Genomic DNA, 20,020 nt, shown 5'->3' with positions numbered 1-20,020 from the left:
TAATGCTGTTTTTTGTAGGTCATATGGGGTCACTTCATTGATGTTTAATTGCTGTAAATAGTTGGATAGCTTCTTTGAAATTGCACCAAGTGCACCGATGACTATTGGGATGACTTAGGTGTGTTTAAGCCACAGTCGGCCTACTTCGATTGCCAGATCTCGATATTTAGTCATTTTTTCCAGTTCTTTGTTGTTAATGTTTTTATCACTAGATACTGCGATATCAGTAATCCAAACCTGTCGATGTCGATGTAATTGTGATGTCAGGTCTATTGTGTTCCAAATGCCAATCAGTTTGTATTCGAAAGTCCCGGAGAATTTTTGCTATTTCGTTTTCCAATATAGTCTCAATTTTATGCTGCCACCAGTTATCAGAAGTAGGGAAGCCATATTTTTTGCATACATGCCAATGAACTATTTTGGCCACTTGGTCATGGCGGTATTTATAGTCAGTTTGAGCTATTTTGCTGCAGGCACTGATTAGATGTTCTAGCCTCATCTATCCGATCGCATAATCTGCATTTGCTGTTATTATTGATGTTCAAAATTTTTGCTTTGATTGCATTAGTTTGTAATGCCTGTTCTTGAGCTGCTAGAATAAATCCTTCTGTTTCTTTTTTAATGTATCCGTGTTGTAGCCATTACCATGTCTTGTTCACGTAAATTTTGTCTTCAGTATCTCGAATAAATTGGCCATGTAAGGTTTATTTTTCCAGCGCACATATCGGTTATTTTGTTGTTCCTTTTTGTAATCGGATTTGTTTCCTGTTGTTTTTAGAAGGCCCTCTTGTGTAATTGCTTGAAGCATTGGCTCAGAGCTATTGTCGATGTAATTTCTTAAACCAATTTCTTCTTCTTCCACAGTCTGTCTCACTTGCAGCAGACCCCGTCCACCTATTCGCCTCGGTAGGTACAGCTGGTCAACATCACTTCATGGATGTAATGCATGATATATAGTCATAAGTTTTCTAGTTTTGCGGTGCAGTTTGTCCAGATCTTCTTTTGTCCAATCTATTATGCCAGCTGTATATTGGATCACTGGTATAGCCCAAGAATTCATTGCTCTAATTGTTTTTAATCCATTTAGTTTTGTTTTCAGAATATTTCTAACTCTTTTGGAGTATTCCTCTGCTGCCTGTTGTTTAACTTTCGAGTGGAGAATATCATTGGATTCCTAGGTATTTATAGTGTTCATCAGCTGAAATTGCTTTTATATATTTCTCTTGGTCAAAATTAAAACTACTAGTGTCATTAATTTTTCCTCGTTTAATAGATGAAATTGCGCATTTATTCCATTTCCATTTTGATGTCCTGACTGAAAATTCGAACTGTGTTCAATAAAGAATCCATTTGTTGGGCCGATTTTCCATATAACTTCAAGTCATCCATATACAACAGATGGGAAATTTTAATATTACATTTAGGAATTTCATAACCAAGTTTTGTTCTGTTCAGAATCATAGATAAAGGTATCAAAGAAATGTTGAAGAGTAATGGTGACAAGGAATCTCCTTGGAAAATTCCACGTTTAATGCTGATATCTCCAAATCGTTCATTATTCATTATTAATGTTGTTTTCCATGATTTCATAGCAGCAGCCAGAAAGGAACATATGTTTTTGCTAATTCCAAATATTTTTAGTGATTTTAGGATCCAGGAGTGCGGGAGGGAATCGAATGCATTCTTGTAGTCTATCTATGCCATGCCATAAAGTTAGTTTTTCTTCTTTTTGAGTTTCTGAGAATCATTTTATTAATAAGGATCTGATCTTTTGTTCCTCCTCCTCATCATCATTATTATTATTATTATTATTATTATTATTATTATTTTTTATAACAAAATAATGAGGCCAGTGTAGCTCAGTGGAAGTGACGTTTGCGTCCTCTGCGCTTGGCTGCTCGATCTCTGGCACAGGCAAGCGGGTTTTTTCTCCCGGAAACTCGGGTTTTTCGTCCCGTAAACTCAAGAAAATCGACCGTAGTACCCACATTATTTCAGACAGTGACATATCTTGTTAGGGTTAGGTACCAAGAGATGGCAGCACTTGTTTGCCAGCCTCTTCATCGGCGGCTGCTATAATTAGTGATAGACACTGGCCAGCTATCTCTGATTGGCTACCGGTGGAGATTGAACTGCCCACTCAGTCTCCAAAAGCTAGATAGGGTATAAAGGCCTCGCCTACTCCCTATTAGGGAATAAAAGGCGTTAGTTGATTTTTTTTTTTTTGAAATAACAAACTTAATGAAACACAATATATCAATTTAGGCTTTCCAGTTCAGAGACGCTTCACGACATTTCAAATTATCGTGTGCGTGCGTGCGTGCGTGCATGTGAATGAATTTCTCATCTTACAGCTGTAGTAAATATCAGACCTATCAAACATCAGCCTAATTTCAATACAGCAATTAAACCAATAAACAATAACTAACCGGTGCAATCCTCGGATAAGCTTTTAATAATAACATTTATTAAATTTTTTTGTTTTTATTATAGAAATCTAATGTAGAAAATTAACTGCAGGACTTAGTTGCTGTATATTGTAAAATAACATGTAAAATAACAATTGTAATGTCACTCAAGATGATTATTGTATACATATATATACAGCACCATCGACATTGTGTAGCACAGGATTGAGTTTTGAATCACTGAATTGGTGATTGAGTGATCGCTCGTGATACTTGTTGCTATAGAGTAGTTAAAAGTTAAGATGCAATGATATATAGAGGTAAGCGTTCTATGCTGTACATAATGGTTGGGACTTCCGAATGATATATTTAGAGGTAAGCTTTCTTCCTTTTGTCTATTTTTGTGATTACACATTGCGTAGCTGGTAGACTCTTGCGTGAGTCTGAGGGATTTGTCAATAGACCACCCTCCTAGATCGTCAGGAATAAGACATCGGAATCTTCCCTCATTGTACACAAGGATGGAGAATGTAAAAGATATCGAGGACGCCATTCAACATCTAAACAAAGATATGTCACTTGACATTCTCAAATTCATCCTAAAGAAATTTGAAAGGGATTATCCTGGTTGCTTGCATCTCTTCACTCAAGTAAATGACACTGAAGATGATGATTTGAACATTGAAGAGGACATTACACCTGTTCCACCTACAAAGGCTCCCCGACAGTTCGATTGTTCACAGGAGGAACAATCTAATAAAAGACGCAGAACATTGAAAGGTGGAATGGAAGATGATGTAACAACTCACCAAAATCAGATCACCCAAGATAGAAAAGTAAAGGTCCCTCCAGTTATCCTTCGAGATAAAGATAAATGGACCTCAGTCTCAAGATCCCTAGGAGAACAAAATATCAATTTCTCCTGGGCAAGAAATACTGAAGAGGGTGTAAAGATTCACCTACCACCGTCACAGATTATCGCATGATGACGAAAATGCTGGAAAACTCTAAATTACCCTTCCACAGCTTTACACTAGCAAGCGAGAAGAGCATAAAAGTAGTTATTAGAGAAGTGGCTGAGGGCATCACAACTGATGAGATCACAGCTGACCTCATCAGTCAAGGATTGACCGCAATCAAAGTCAGTGGAATGTTGAGGTCAGATAAAACACCAATGCCACTGGTGTTTGTCGAAATCTCCAACACACAAAAAAGAATCTACGAAGTTACCGACATTTGTAAGCTTAAAATTACAACCGAACCTCTAAGGAAGAAGGCATCGGCAGGGCAGTGCCACAGATGCCAGAGGTTCGGCCATGCCCAAAAACTGTGCAGAGCTGCCTACAGATGCCTAAAATGCAGTGAGGGTCACCAAACTATCTCCTGCATCAAGCCCAGATCCACACCTGCCTGCTGTGCCAATTGTAGAGGACCACATCCCTCTAATTACAAGGGATGCCTTTTCCATCCAAAAAACCCTGGATCAACAAGAACGAACCACGCTCCTCCAAGCAATGACACAAACAACGATACAAGTCGCCCTCCAGATCATAATACCTCACATTCGGCACCACAGGAAGGCACTCGACCTTCATCCATGTCCAATCATATGCGGAAGCGGTAAGAACCCAGACTCCTTCATCGCAAGAACGAACAAGCTCTAATCTCACATCAGCTTTAACCTTGTCACTTGCAACAATGCTGCATAAATTCAGCAAAGCAAGCACCTCACCATCTTCCAGAAAGAGATTCTATCTAGAAACCCAATACCTATTAACAGCTCTCTATAATGTTTAAAAAATTTAAATCAAATTCTCTCATGATAACAGCATGGAATGCCAATGATTTAACAAATAAAATTCTCCAGCTGCAAAAATTCGCAAAAAGATACAATCCAGACATAATCTTGATCAGTGAATTCCACCTCAGACCATCAAACAACCCAAAACTAAGAGGTTATATTTTATATAGGACAGACAGACTTAACTCTAGTTGAGGCGGCACAGCTATTTTTATTAAAAATTATTTGAGCCACAACTCGCTGACCAAACCCCAAACTCTAAACCTTGAGGTCACAGGTATGGAGGTGCACACTAATAATGCAGGCAAACTCAAAATCTATGCAGGTAAAATCTTCCCAACACTCCACTATTGACAGCAGACTTAGACTCCATCCTCGGCTCCACAGATTCCATAATTGTAGCATGAGACCTAAACTCCAAACATACGGCCTGGTTCAATTCGTCAATCAACTCCAAAGGCCGTACCTTATTCAACTACACGTTACTCAACTCATCAATAGTAGCTGGACCCACTGATCCCACCCACTACAGCCCATCAGGAAGTTCTGATGTATTAGACATAGTTATCCTCAGAAACATCAAATATCAGTACCAGCTGGCGACATTAGAAGAGCTTAACTCAGATCATAATCCCATCCTGCTCAGGTTAGGACTTCAAGATCAGTAATCTCCCCATCATTCTTTCTTACCATGGGACAAGCTCTCTAAGGTTCTCCCAGTCCACATCGGTCCATCCCCTGTAAAAAAGAAGAAATAGACCAAGCTGTAGGCAATTTAACTAGGCAAATCAACACAGCAATAGCATCAGTCACTCAAACCACTGTCTTCCACGCTCCAACTGGATCCCAGAAGAGATAATAGACCTGATTAGGGCCACAAATAAGCCAGAAAGCGATATTACAACACCAGAGCCCCGCAGGACAAAATAACCTTACACAACCTGAACAGACAGGTATGAGAAGCCCTCCAGATGCACAGGAATTCTAAATGGGAATCCAAGCTCAGGGAAATCAACTCAGAAGATAACTCCATGTGGAAGTTTGTAAAATCTCTTCATACCAAAAGACAACCACTTCCCCCTTTGAAGACCAATCTTGGAATTGCACACTCAGATGAAGAAAAAGTAGAAGCCCTAATTGACAATCTGGAAAATCAATGCAGTCCATCTTACATAAACTTAAATATCAATCTTATTTACAAAGTTCATCATAAAGTTAGAAATACACTAAGCCAGCCTAAGGATGATTCAGAAACCACATCTCCACATCTCCAACAGAAATAATAAATATTATTTCACATCTGAAGAATAAAAAGGCTCCCGACCCTGACGGCATTACCAATAGAAAAATAAAGCTACTCCCACGGAAAGCCATAATTCATCTAGTTAATATTACCAATTCCATTTTAAGATTCAGTACCTTCCCACAGATTGGAAAATCGCGGACATTATACCTCTGAAAAACCCTGGCAATAACCCACAACTTCCCCAAAGCTACGAACCCATTAGTCTTCTTTCCTGTCTTGGCAAAGTAATAGAAAAGGTCATCCTATCAAGACTACAATCAGTAGTGGACAAACAGAAAATAATACCAAATGAGTAATTTGGGTTTTGCAAAGCTCACAACACAGTACAACAAATTCACCGACTAACAGAACATATCTCATGATTTTAACTGGCACCTTCACACTGCTGCTACTGTATTTTTGGCTGTTGCCAAGGCCTTTGATAACGTCTGGCATCAAGGCCTTATCTTCAAACTAATTGAAAACAATATCCCAATTAAACTAGTGAAACTCATATATTCATATGTTAATGAAAGATACATGCAAGTAAAACTGAACGGAATTGTGTCATGAAGGCGCAAAATTCTGGCGGGAGTACCTCAGGGTTCTCTTCTAGCCCCAATACTTTTCACAACTTACATGGCAGATATTCCTCTCAATTGAAGAACAACTACTACGGCCCTTTATGCCGACGACACCGCTATTCTAGCTAGATCGCTCAGCCCTCGCCTAGCAATCACTAGACTCCAAGGAAGTATCAATGAGCTAGCAAATTGGTTCGCCAACTGGAGGATTCAAGTGAATCCTCTCAAAAGCTCAGCCATGCTGTTTTCTAGGAGAAAGATCTGCATTAAAGAAGACATCCTGCTCTCTGGTCATAAGATCCCATGGCAATCAGAGACCAAATATCTTGGGGCATTAATGGATAAGAAACTCCTTTTTAACAAGCACACCAATCTCATTGGCTCCAAATCTTCCAAAGTAATAGCACAGCTCTACCCATTGATCAACCGCAAGAGCAAATTGAACTTACATAATAAATTGCTACTTTACCGGATGGTAATACGTCCAGTCATTACCTACGCCTCACCAGCATGGAGTCACACTTCAAGATCAAACATTTCAAAATTGCAGAGAATCTAAAATAAATGCCTTAGGATGATCCTGGATGCACCGTGGTTCATCAGAAATTCACAGATTCACCGAGAAACCGGCACTCCATACATCTCCCTTCGTGATCTTGCAGAAAAATTCTTCGTGAAGTCAAGTTCACATTCAAACCCACTAATCATTCAATTAATATTCTTATGTAATCGTTTTGCATTAATGAAACATTAATGCAAACTACCCCCAATCTTGTAATATAAACAAAATAGCAATTGGAGATTTTTTTATATTTTTCTTATAATCAGGGGCGATATTTAATTGTTTGCCTCAGGGTGCGATCTAATTTGGCGACGGCTCTGCATATATATATCAATATTTCTGAGTTAAAAAAATTATTCATATTATTAATATTCTTATTGCATGCGCACCTCTATGGAATCCTAAGACTCATAGTAGGAGACCAAAACTCTCAACACAATCTATTGTACCTCTCCTTGAAATCATTAACAGATAAAACAATCCATTGTATTCGTTTACCACTCTCCAAGCGAAAAATCTAGTCATCATATCCTTGCTAACCATACACTTACCTATCTTCATGGAAGACCTCTGCTACCTCTAGTCAAGTGTTTAAACATTTCCACTACATCAATCCAATAAAATCCTTTAACTTAAATGTTCCTATCATTGCCCCATTTTTTGCCTATCAACCAACGTTTGCAATCCACAAATCCTCAATCCACTCGCCATGGTGGTCACAGGCAACTTTATCCTCTTAACCATGCCATCATCCTCAAGAAACCTGATGACCAGACCTGAGCACAATAATTCAGATGTGTTTGTATCAAGACTTTATAAAGAGGAATGATAATACCCTTATCTTTGTTTATTAGTGTGTTGTTATTCAATGACCAAGTAATCCTGTGAGCTGCCCTGGCTACTTTAGCAATGTGCCCTTTAAACTTCAACTTCGATATACTACTACCCCCAAATCTCTGGCTTTATCAGTTTCCTCAGCATAGTACACAGCTTCTAATCTCGGCATCCCAAACTGCCAACTGTCCACTTTCCACATTAACTCGACATCCATTATGTTTTTCAGAAAAAAATTCTGAAAAAATATATAAAATATAAAAATATAAAAAAATATATCAATGACCAAGTAATCCTGTGAGCTGCCCTGGCTACTTTAGCAATGTGCCCTTTAAACTTCAACTTCGATATACTACTACCCCCAAATCTCTGGCTTTATCAGTTTCCTCAGCATAGTACACAGCTTCTAATCTCGGCATCCCAAACTGCCAACTGTCCACTTTCCACATTAACTCGACATCCATTATGTTTTTCAGAAAAAAATTCAACTAACTCCTTTTTGTTCCCATATAGGGAGTAGGCGAGGCTGTTTTTTTTTACCTGTTTAACTTTTGGAGACTGAGTGGGCAGTTCAATCTCCACTGGTAGCTAGTCAGAGATAGCTTGCCCATGGCTATCACTAATTAGCTGGCCCATGGCTATCACCGTCGAACCCACACTAACATTTAGTGTGGGTTCGACGGTCAATTTTCTTGAGTTTATGGGACGAAAAACCCGAGTTTCCGGGAGAAAAAACCCGGTAGCCCGTGCCAGAGATCGACTTCTGGAACCGGTCGAGAAAAGGCTTAGAAAAAGTTTTTCTAGTCGGCGACTAGATTCGAATGCCTTTCGTCATGCGGTCAAGCGCTGTAGAGTGCAAACGCCACTTCTACTGAGCTACACAGGCTGTTCATTATGTTTTTTTTAATTAATTTATTTATTGTTTTTTTTTTTACATATTGTAACTTATTCAATTCACCCTGCAAGCTCTATACATCAGCTTGATTAACTAGTACCCTATGATCTAACTCTGCATCATCTGCATGCAACTGAATATCTCTCTTGAAATTATTTACTATATTATTCATGTACAAATTAAACAGCAGTGGTCCAAGCATAGAGGCTTATGGCACACTACTAGCCACCTCCTTTCTCCCGAATTCAGCTATTCCATATACTACTTTTTGATATCTGTTCATCAGCCACCCTTTATCTATATCACCAGTTTCACATTCATTCCCATTTATTGTTCTCTGTGTAATAGTTTCACGTGGTATTCAGTCAAACGCTTTTGCAAAATCCTGCAGTGTAATCGTGTAGCCATTCCCTTTATCCAACTCAGCTGTCATCACCATATTATAAAATATTAATAGATTACTAAGGAGTGACCTACCAAAGCTATACTACTTCTCATACAGTTTCATATTCTTATGAATCCATTCCCGAGTTTTGTTTTGTTTTTTGACCAACTTTTCCAGTACTTTTTCCACCATTCCTGAGATATTAATTGGTTATAATTTCCTACTACAGACTTAGATCCTTCTTTATGTTAAGGAATCATTTTTCCCTTATTCTACTATCTTTGAACATTGCCACAGCTGAGACTTAAATTAAACAGACTAGCCAAAAACATCGCCACCTCAACCCCATTTTCTTAAAATGCGAGCCGATATCCCATCAAATCCCACAGCTGTATTTGCATTTATATTTTGCAATATTATAAGTACCTAAAAGGGCAGTAGATGGCGTTGGTGTAGATGATGATGGTAGTTGTGGTTTGCTGTAGCCGTTGGAGAGCTATGGAGTCGATGTGCCAACCTGGTTGGCTGAGTGGTCAGTGTATTCACTCTCCAGTCAAAAGGCTGCGGGTTCGAATCCTGCCGTGGACATAGATGTTTGTGATTGTCTGTGAAAACACTATTGGTAGTGTTGGGGGACAGATGGCGTGGGTGTAGATGATGATGCTAGTTGTAGTTGGTGGAGAAAGAAAGCTGTAGAGCAGGTGCCCTCCCTCGATGAGTCTTTTGACTCCCTGGAGGTGTCACGTAATAATAATGATAGTAATAATAATAATAATAATAATAATGAGGAGGAGGAGGAGCTGAATGAAGCTTCCCCGACTCAGATACGTTTACACCACATACAGTGTTTTGGTCCGTTTATTATGATAATATAATATACGAAGTATGTATTTCATTTTATTTCGAAACATAAAACTATTGTATTTCTTATGAAATTTATGCAAATTAGTAAATCTGTAAATCGGTTTTATTTCAGCAGAAGATTTAAGCATCATAGAGGTTTCAAGCACCAAAAAATGACGCTAGAAATACAATGGTACCAATATAACATTTTCCTATGGGTTGCTCTCTAGTCGGAGAGGCCTGCATGATTCTATGACCTTGAATTCGATATCATCGAAATTTGGCAGAGTTATCCTGGCCGACAATGTCGAGTTCAGATTCTATACTCAAAATAATCCATGAAGACCTTAACAGTTAATCGGCAGAATAAAATATTCTATATCAAAATCACAGAAGAATGTTACAGTAGAAGTGGGGGGGGAGATTCCAAATACTTTTGGTCTCTTTGCCATTAGAATTGCATTTCGGATCTGCATATACAGTACTATGTCTGTCTATTGGGATTCACCAACATTTCCATATTAAAAGACAGGCGTTTTCCAAATAAGGATTATAATAATTGGAAACACATGTCTCCATTATGGAATGTTATGCGGATTAATCATCGGCATAATCATACATCTCTGGACCTACCAGTAGATCAGTTTTGAAAAAGAATGATATTCGTTCGAGGATGGCTGCCAATAATATCAGGGTATAGCACTGAACTCCTGAAACCATCATCTGGTTAGTTCAAGTTTCAGATACTACATTTCTGTTATAATTTTGGTTCACCATACTTTTTTTTTATGTGTATCTTTTGTTCAAGTATACCATTATTCATTCATTTCACGCAACTCTATTCACCATTTTTACTTTAGCCTATAAAAGTATGCCTCATTTATTACTGTTAGCGTTTTTATTTCATTTTTGTTGTGAAAGGCTAACTTTATTTTCTCCTCTGCTGACGATTTTATGTTGTAAAGGTTAGCTGAACTGTTCAAGACTGTAAAACTGTCGGGTTTGTTTAGGTGGAGGCGCTTATGTCATTTTTGACATGGCTGGAAACGCAGAGTGGTATTTTCAATTTATCGTTTGTTACGGTATAGGATTATTACTTTCGTATGTAACTTCCGAAAGTTGTCATCGTGAAAGCCCATGCAGGTGTAGGTTTCCAAATGGAAGTTTAATAAATTTAGAGCCGCTAGCAACTTCTCCTGAGCCACGGTAGGTATTTTTGTCAGCTGTTGTTTTCCAGATGATGTTATGCAAATTTCCGCCGTGCATTCATCAACTGTTAAGTGACGTATCCAGAATTAGGTAAAGACCAAAGGGATGGGGAAAAACGTGTATTCATTTGAGTCCTGGTAAATTCACCGTTTATGCAATGTACTTTTTTGAATTTTTGCCATCGTATTTATCTAATTCAACTAATTTGATTTAGCACTTTTAGCAGGATTCAAATGAATAAGTATTGATTCTAGGGAATTATCACACATATTATAATACTTTTCAGGTTTGGGGAAACACATTTCCCAAAAGTATGGGTGCTGAAACGAGTATATTTATTAATTACTCAAGATGTTAGCTTGACATCTTGTGATTTACGGACATTAATGTTTCTTTGTAGTTACTTTTTAAATAGAAAGTAGATGTAATTCTAACCATAAACATTTTTCTTTTTGTAAAGTCATGAGATTCATATATTTCAAAGACTAAAGTTGGCATGCAAAAATAATAAAATGGACTCATTTACAGAGCCTATCACTAGGTGACAGTGAGCTTCATCACCCAAGTACCACTACTGCTTTGGTTTGTGGAGGTATGACGATGTCATAAACTGTTTTTGCTTCAGAGCAAGGTTTCCTTTTCCCCCCATGTCATCCAGCTTGAAAATGGACATAGTTACTTAAGACATGGAAAGAGAATAATGGTTCTATTTGTGAGGGTAATGCAGAGTTTTTTTTTTTTTTTTTTTTTTTTACTCTTGGAAACTGGTTAAACATTATCCCATGTATTGGCAAATCAGCCATGAAAACATGCTGATTCCTATTTTTGGTGGTGGACAGTGGATGCAGTTATGTGTTGGTGGTAGTAGTGTTGAAGTTATCATCATCCTTTCTACTGGGTAGAGAGGATGGTGATTTGGGAGTAGTGTGTCCTCCCACGATGAGTCCTCGAACATGCAACCCTAATAATAATAAAGCTTTATTTTGCAGACTGACTACTAGATAGTATATATACTGGACTGAGCCTAATAATGCTTTATGAAGTTTGTAGCCATCTAGTGAATTATCTTGCTAATTCTGCCGGGTGGGTAGAGGAAGAATTGCCAATAGTGGTATGTGAGAGGGTATTACTGAGGTGATTTGTAAAAGATGGATGTAATTCTGTGTGCATGGTTTATGTGCAGCACCAAAATCTCTAATAATCATGAAAATTCAAGCAAAGAGAAATAATTGCAATATTGAAAGAGGCAAACCTTTTGCATCTGTCTTAGAAAATATCTGCTTAACTTCACTGAAGTCCATTTCCATTTTCATCATCCTGCCTAAGCCTTGATTTTTTTTTTTTTTTTTTTTTTTAAATGTACCCAGTTTGAAACTTTGACCATTGCTCATTTCACTTTTCTCAGATATCTATCGTTTTCTTCTCTTCTTCTTGAAAATGGCATTTATGTGTATGTTCATTTACTATTCCATAACAAATAATGCATTTTAGAACTTTTATCTTCTTTGACCAAAATTTTCTTTCCTTACCCTGTCCTCTTGTTGTTTGTATTGCTTTTCTGGTGCTGACCATTCTGAATGCTTTTTCTCCATTCTAGCTATCCTACTTGTGAAATTATCTTCCTTAGAAATTTCAATATCAATTTCAGCTGATTTTCCTTTTCAAGATACATTGATTCAGTAGGTAGAGATAGCAGTCACCAGTGATCATACACAAATTGTGCATGTGTGTTTGCCAAAAGTTTTCATTATAGAGGACATAAGTATACTATGGATACTCGTATCCTTCTCTAGGTAATTCATACACAAATTGTGCATGTGTGTTTGCCAAAAGTTTTCATTATAGAGGACATAAGTATACTATGGATACTCGTATCCTTCTCTAGGTAATTCAGATCTTGACCTAGTGTTGATTTTCTCTGTGCAATATCCACATAAATATTCCTCTCATCTTGTTGTTTGACAATATAAGAATGTCAGAATTTTACTTCACTTAAAGTACAGGTCATAAAAAACTTCACAAATTTTACCCATTGGCTCAGATTGTTGCTTTATCATTGCATGAGTCTTCAACTGATTCAATGTTTTCCTATTGCCCACTAAATTTTGGCATATTGATATCACTATAAGATCAAGGTCTTTCTGCTCTTTCAGGTGAGAAATGGTAGCCAGTTATTCATACCTCTCTTTTAACCATTGTATAGAAAAATATCTTCTCATGTCAATATTAGCTTTGTAAAAGTAGAGATTAAAAGAAAACAAACAAACCAAAAAAAAAAAAATATATATATATATATATATATATATATATATATCACTTAGTGGATGAGGCAAATTTAAATTAGTAGTGAATTTGAACTATGCTTCCCATCTCACATGATTTGTAATTCTCTTTCCAGTTACCTCTTTAATGTCTTTGAAAATTATTAGTGTTCTCAAAAAAAAAAAAAAAAAAAATGGAAAAGTGGTTCTTGGAGATCTGAACAGCAGATGAAATGAATCTCAGTAGTCATATAGAAATGTTTGGTAAAATTTGGAGGAAAGGGAAGGACTAATAATAATGGTAAATATCTGCTGGATTTGTGCTAAGGATATGGATTAGTCATTACTAACATTATGTTCCAACATAAAGATGTTTACAAGTTCATTTGGAGAGAAGACACAAGAAATAAGAAGCCTCACTGATGGTTTTTGCTTATAATGATATTTTCATCTCATTCAGGATATACTAGAGTAATACACAGGATTTGGAATTGGAAGTGATCATCACTTAGTTTTAAGTAGGAAAAAAATATCATATTGATTTTTTCCCTACTTAAAAATTCAATATCATATTGAAAAGAACAATGTGTACGGTCTATGAAAGTTTTGAAAAAGAATTAAAGTTGGGCAGTTTTTACAGGCAAACTGTAGGCTCAACCATAAAAACATTCAGAAATGGAGTTGTTTTCAAGAGACTTCAAGTGAACAACTCCAAGACTTGGAGATATTCAATGCACTAAACCTTAGCATTTCAGTGGCAAATACTGATGTAAACATTGATTGATTCTAGCAAGGAGACATGTGGTGAAGTTGTCTGCAAGGACAAAAAAATAAGAACACCATGGTGGACAAGCCTACCAAAACTTCTTAGCAAATAAGTCAGCAGATGCCCTAAAAGAAGATACAGGAAAAATGTCAGAGCCTAGCTCTCTGTGAAAGTAGCTAAATGGAAGTCATGGAAAGACTTCAGTAAGAATATAGAAGATAAATATCAGGAAGATGGCAGAATGTTTCTGGAGGCTATTGAAAAAGTTTCAGAATGGATGAATGAGATCTGTTAAAGTAATCCAAGATGATAAAGGTGACATGAAAACTGAAGATAAGAATATTCTAGATGTCTGGAGTAATTACTTTGAAAAACTCGAAACGAAATAAGCTGTGACAGAGCAACATAGAAAATTTTCAGCTTTGAAAATTTTCTACTGTTTTCATTCTCATTTTTGAAAATGAGAGTTCTGAGGAAGATTAGTGGAGTGAATGGACAGCAGCAATGACAGAATCATATTAAAAATGAAGATATTAGAAAGGAACTTCACATTGTTAACATTCAAGAATGTGTGTGAGGAGAACTAATCTAAGGTGGTAGATATGATAATATTGGAGTGCTGAGAAGTAATACTAATTTGAAGGAAATTTGTCGATAGGAGATTAATAATAACATAAACTTAATAATGTAGTTCTGTTCTAAGGAAGTATAATAGCCTGTACACTTTTTGAGGGTGTGTATAGGAAAATTGATGAATTACGATATTATTGCTGCATCGTAAACCTTGAATGTTGTGGAGATTGATTAGTAAGCCTTCTTTCAATAACTTTTGACTCTTAGCATCTAGTAAAAATCTGGGTGATGAAAGTTGAGCTTTTGTCCAGTATTGTCTTGATTATCTTTATATAAGAGTATTGTTAGTTGTTTCTTCTCACAGGCAAAGCTTCTTTTAATTAAACCAGCAAATACTATCTGTATCTTTTATGGAAAACTTGCACAAAATTAGATATAAACATCACTAATCAAACTTCCATCTCTCACAGCAGTGTGGTTTTCTAAAAACGCTAGTGACAATGTAGAAGTCATATTTTGCTGAGGTAATAATGCCTTTATAAGTAATCCAGCATCACAACAGTTTCTTTAGCTAACATTTACATCAATGACTCTCCATGCTTCCAGTTATACCTCCTGGAATCAGATTATAAGGAGTCTGTAATCATCTCACATATATGAAGCACTTTTGAACAGTGACTAAAGTTTGTAAGAAAACTCTTATCTTTAGACTACACAGAAAATTAGCATCCCTTATCTGCTCTTGAATCAGTTCCAGCCTTTAGAAGTTAAACTTAGTCCCTCCCCTCCCCCACAACATATATATTATTATTATAATGGGTGTTTCCATGGAGGCAGAAGACTCATTGCGGGAGACCCTATATTGACACACTAGCCATTATTCACACAATGTCTATCATACCTCACTTTTAACTCATTCACAGATGCACTCACAACCACCTCTGGCAGTGCATTCTACCCGTTCACCACCTTCCAGGCAAAAAATCTAATTAGAATTAGTTTTTTGTATTAATAAAGGATGTTAATACCCTTGTTAATCAGGCTCTTACACAATTCTTATTCTCTCCCATCCTGCACCATAAAAAGTCAATCCTATATAACCCTTTAACTTATAGGCTTCTATCATCTCTCCTCCCTTACTCTTATCATCTAGTTTCTGGAGCCCACAAACCTTCAATCTATTCTCATAGGAAGCACACACACACAGAAACTTATATAAAATCATGAATGGGTACAAACCTATAGCACATTAGTGGCATATGTGGAGAAGGTTAAGATGTAAGGAATATGACATTACTTAAACAGTCAAATGTAGTCTTTGGGAAGACAGTGCATGGAGTTTTTTTTTTTTTTTTTTTTTTTTTTTTTTTTTTTTTTTTTAAGAGATAAATTGAATAAAATAAGGGGAAGAGAAAGCTGATTTGGTAACTTTCAAGCTGAATAATGATAGTTAACATCCATTTACTGTGAAGGTGGTGTATTCTTAAAGTTTTGGAAAAAAAATAAGAGGAATAATGTAGGACAGTAGCAGAATATTATTATTAATATGAACCTTAGTGAAAATACACCTGTGGGATTGGATGGTATACCAGCTTGAGTTTTACGTGAAGTGGCGAGAGAATTGTCAGTACCTTTGACCATATTATTTAATCTAAGTCTTAGCACTACGTTAGTCCTGAGGAGGGGGTGGAAAGAGGGGGAAAATCGATCGATCAGCATATCAGGAGTTGTATTGGTGAAGTTGGTCAAGAGCAAAATACAGGAATGGGGAAATGGAAATAGGATACTGTATGGGGGGGGGGCAGCATGGATAGAGGTAATGGGTTTACAGTGGTGGTACTACTGGACTTTGCAAAGGCCTTTGACAGGATACCACATGGAATTCTAAGCAGTAAACTGCAGCACATGGGGATGGATATAGGGTTAGTGAAATGGATAGGAGGGTGGTTGATGGAGAGATATTAGAGAGTAGTTTATTCAGGAATAGAGTCCAAAAGAAGGCCTGTGACTAGTGGCATGCTGCAGGGTTCTTTAATTTGTACATTAACGATATAGGAACTGTTCAGTTATTTGCATGATGCAAAGTTGAGTAGAGCAATAGTTAATACAGATGATGTCAAAATTTTGCAGGATGATTTGGATAGATGGCAAGACTGGGCAAAGGAGAATGGATGTCAGTTTAATGTGGCAAAGTGTAAGGTTATGTATTTTGGGGGTGAAAAGACTACCAGCTGTAAACCATATTAGTGGAACTGTACTCCAGGAAATTGGCAAAGCCAGAGACTTGGGGGTGTTAGTGGAGGGGGGGGGGATGGCTAAAGCAGCTCATCAGATTACTTGGTTACTGGAGAATGCTTTGATGAGCAGAGACAAGCAAGTTATTGTTTCCTCCTTATCAAGCCTTGATAAGATCTCTATCTTGACTGACCGAGATGGTAGCAGGTCTGTGGAATGAAACTTACAACAACAGGTTGAAGATTTGTGGGTTACAGAAACTGATCGATAGCTGGAAAAGACATACAAATTACTGAGGGGTTTTTAGAAGATTAATTCAGAGGAAATTTTTCAGAACAGGTGTGGTGGTGGGGAGAACTATGGCCATCCATGGAAACTGAGAAAGTATAGTTAGCAAGGATATTAAAATCAGTTTTTTTTGCTTGGAGAGTAGTGAATGAGTGGAATAGGTTGCTAGAGTCTGTTGTGGGTGCCATGACTGTGAATGTGTTCAAAGCAAAATATGATGGATACTGTGCAAATGTTGGATAGTTCTTGACATGATGTTTAGTTTAGGACCTCCCTCAATGAGTCTAAGGACTCCTTGAAGTAGCTTGTAATAATCTGACCTCCGTGGAGTCGGAGACTCATCATGGGAGGTACATACCATCACACACACACAAAGCTAAACATCATCCATGCCTTAAACTGATTCAGTGTGTCTGCATTCACAACACACTCAGCCTGTAGATTCCACTCACTAACCCCTCTCCTTGCAAAGAACCCCTTCTCACTCCCTCCTTATACAGTTTCCAGAGATGGCCTCTTGTTCTCTCCCCATCTCCCATTCTATGAAAAATTTCAACTATTTCTCACTAAAGCTCAACTTTCTGCAGTCAAAATACCCCAGTAGTGAGGTTATTCTTCTTAGGGACTTCAGTGTCCATGTCTGACATTGGCTCCCCTTCTCCAGTTTCACTGATTAAACAGGCAGGATGCTGAGGTGTTTGTCATCAGTAGTGATCTATCTCAGAGCATCCTCCTTCCTACTAAAACACCTGAGAACCCCCTCCAATTTGCCAACACACTTGAACTCTTCCTAATAAGCTCCCCTTCCATGTATATTGTGGTTGTCACTTCTCCCCTTGGTAACTAGGACCCCCACCTCTCCAATTTGCCAACACATTTGACCTCTTCCTTACAAGCCCCCCCCCCGCCATGTATACTGTGGTAGTCAGTTCTCCTCTTGGTAACTAGGACCACAACCTCATACAAGTCTCTTTTGCCAGTTAAGAACCTTCACCCATCAGTTCACAGTCTTGTGTCCTCTGGCACTATAAGGGGATGCCAACTGGGAGAACTTCTGCGACTTCTATCCCTTCTTTCCATGGTCCGACCTACAGCTTCAGTTCTTCTGATCCAAACACTTTCTCAGACCGAATAACAGAAATCATCCTCACAGGATTGAAGGCTTTCATCCCTTATCCCACTCCCAATTCTCAGCCACCAATCCAAGCCTTGGTTCTCAAAAAAAGTGTGTCAGTGCTGTAAAAGAAAAAAACCTCTGCTTACCATGAATGGATCAAGACCAAAACTTCAGATGCCTACACTGCAGCTTTCAATTATTGTAAAAGAATCATCACCAAGTCCAAGTCAGACTTTGAAAGGGCCAAATGGCAGTTTCTTCTTCTGTTCCCTTGACAAGGCCATTGGGTGCAACTTCTGCCCATCCAGATTTCCACCACTCTCACATCCAAATGGTACTGTAGTTACCTCGCCTAAAGACAAGGCACACTTACTTGCATCATTCTTCTCTTCCAATTCCTGCATTGATGACCTCCCCAAAGTTACTTCTGCTCCACCAAGAACTTCTGCTCCCTTCATGTCTCTCATCTTCCAACAAAAAGAAATCTGAAGAATCCTTAATAACCTGAACAGAAACAAGGCCTCTGGTCCTGATGGTATCCCACCTATTGTGCTAAAAAATTGTGCCTCAGAACTAACACCTATCCTGTATCACATCTTCATTCTATCCTATTCAACTAGCACTACCCTACAACATGGAAACAGGCACATCTAGCCCATCCCAAAGAAAGGTGTTAAAAGTCAACCAATGAACTACCTCCAATTGCTCTCACTTCTGTTTTCTCTAAAATTATGGAGAAGGTCACCAACAACCAATTCTTGAGCCACCTCATACCAACAAATCATTGACCAGCAGTATGGATTCTGCCACTTGCCACCTATAGCTGATCTTCTGGCTTTCACCACCCACCTCTGGACTGAGGCCATGGAGGAATTTGGAGAAACTCACATGGTTGCCCTGGACATTTCAAAGGCATTTGATTGGGTTTGGCACCAGGGCCTACTTAACAAACTGCCATCTTGTGGTCAGCCTTCCTCACTTTGTAACTGGATCGTCAACTTCCTTACTGCTCACTATGTGTAATGGTGGATAGTTTACTCTCCTCAAATTTTCCCACCAATAGAGGCATACCCCAGTTTTTTGTTCTTTCACCCACTTGATTCCTCTTGTATATAAATGACCTGCTCTCACAAACTTCCAATCCCATCCATAGATTTGCTGATGATAGTACATTCCATTCCCTCCTTTTCATTCAACAAACCCTTGTAGTGTGCAAGTATTAGAATCTTCGAGGTCTACCACAAGCAGGGAACTGAACTCGCATCTCCTAGCTATATCCCATTGGGGCAAGGACAACCTTGTAAAGTTCAATGCCACCAAAACTCAGTTCTTCCTGATCTCTCACAAGAAAGAGTTCACCCCCCCACCTTACCTTCAGTAATACCGAGATATCCAAACATGATCAGATTTTTCTTCTTGGACTGACTTGCACCTCCAATATATCCTGGCACAACCACATTTCAACTATAGTTTCTGTAGTCACCAAAAAACTTGGTGTACTTTTTCACACAAGAAACTATTTCACATCTTCACAGCTGCTAACTATACAAATCCACACTGCCATGGAATACTGATCCCATATTTGGGGTGGTGCACCAAAATCATCTCTAAGATTTCTTGATTCTATTCAGAACAGGGCAGTCAGGCTAATTAATGATCCTTTTCTCTCTCTCTCTCGCACAAACCCACTTCAACCTCTCTCTCTCACAGGTGTTCAGTGAACCAACTTTACTACCTCCTCTTTCATTCCATCTATTTCTGTGCTTTGGAACAGTCTCCCCCCACCCACTCTGCCTTTTCCAAAGATTACAACTTCAGCTGTTCAAACAAAATATGAACAGATTCCTCATGCTCACGCATGACACTGATGTACTATAGGTCTTGTGTCCTTTTGTGTGTAGATCAGATAAAATATGATATTTTTGTAATTTGGAATGGCTCGTCTTCTGAGTTACAGTAGTTTCTTTACAATTT

At 38.0% G+C, this 20,020-nt stretch overlaps 1 protein-coding gene across 2 annotated transcripts in view; it reads left to right on the top strand.

The window, feature by feature from the left end:
• The window catches only part of LOC150105644 (cation-dependent mannose-6-phosphate receptor-like), a 179,358-nt gene that overhangs the window by 27,168 nt on the left and 132,170 nt on the right, over positions 1-20,020 (top strand). The window contains exon 1 of one of the 2 annotated variants that reach the window (XM_090394968.1): positions 10,613-10,803. The exons of the other annotated variant lie outside the window; for it this stretch is intronic. Coding sequence (XP_090251094.1) covers positions 10,634-10,803 — 170 coding nt within the window. The 5' untranslated portion in view covers positions 10,613-10,633. Of the gene's footprint in view, positions 1-10,612; positions 10,804-20,020 lie in introns of those variants that run through there. 2 annotated transcript variants of the gene reach the window in all.

The sequence above is a fragment of the Typopeltis vanoorti genome, chromosome 6, assembly GCF_054136105.1.
Source record: "Typopeltis vanoorti isolate ZY-2024b chromosome 6, IOZ_Tvanoo_1.0, whole genome shotgun sequence".
NCBI classification, from domain to species: domain Eukaryota; kingdom Metazoa; phylum Arthropoda; class Arachnida; order Uropygi; family Thelyphonidae; genus Typopeltis; species Typopeltis vanoorti.
This window is presented reverse-complemented; position numbering and strand designations above follow the sequence as displayed.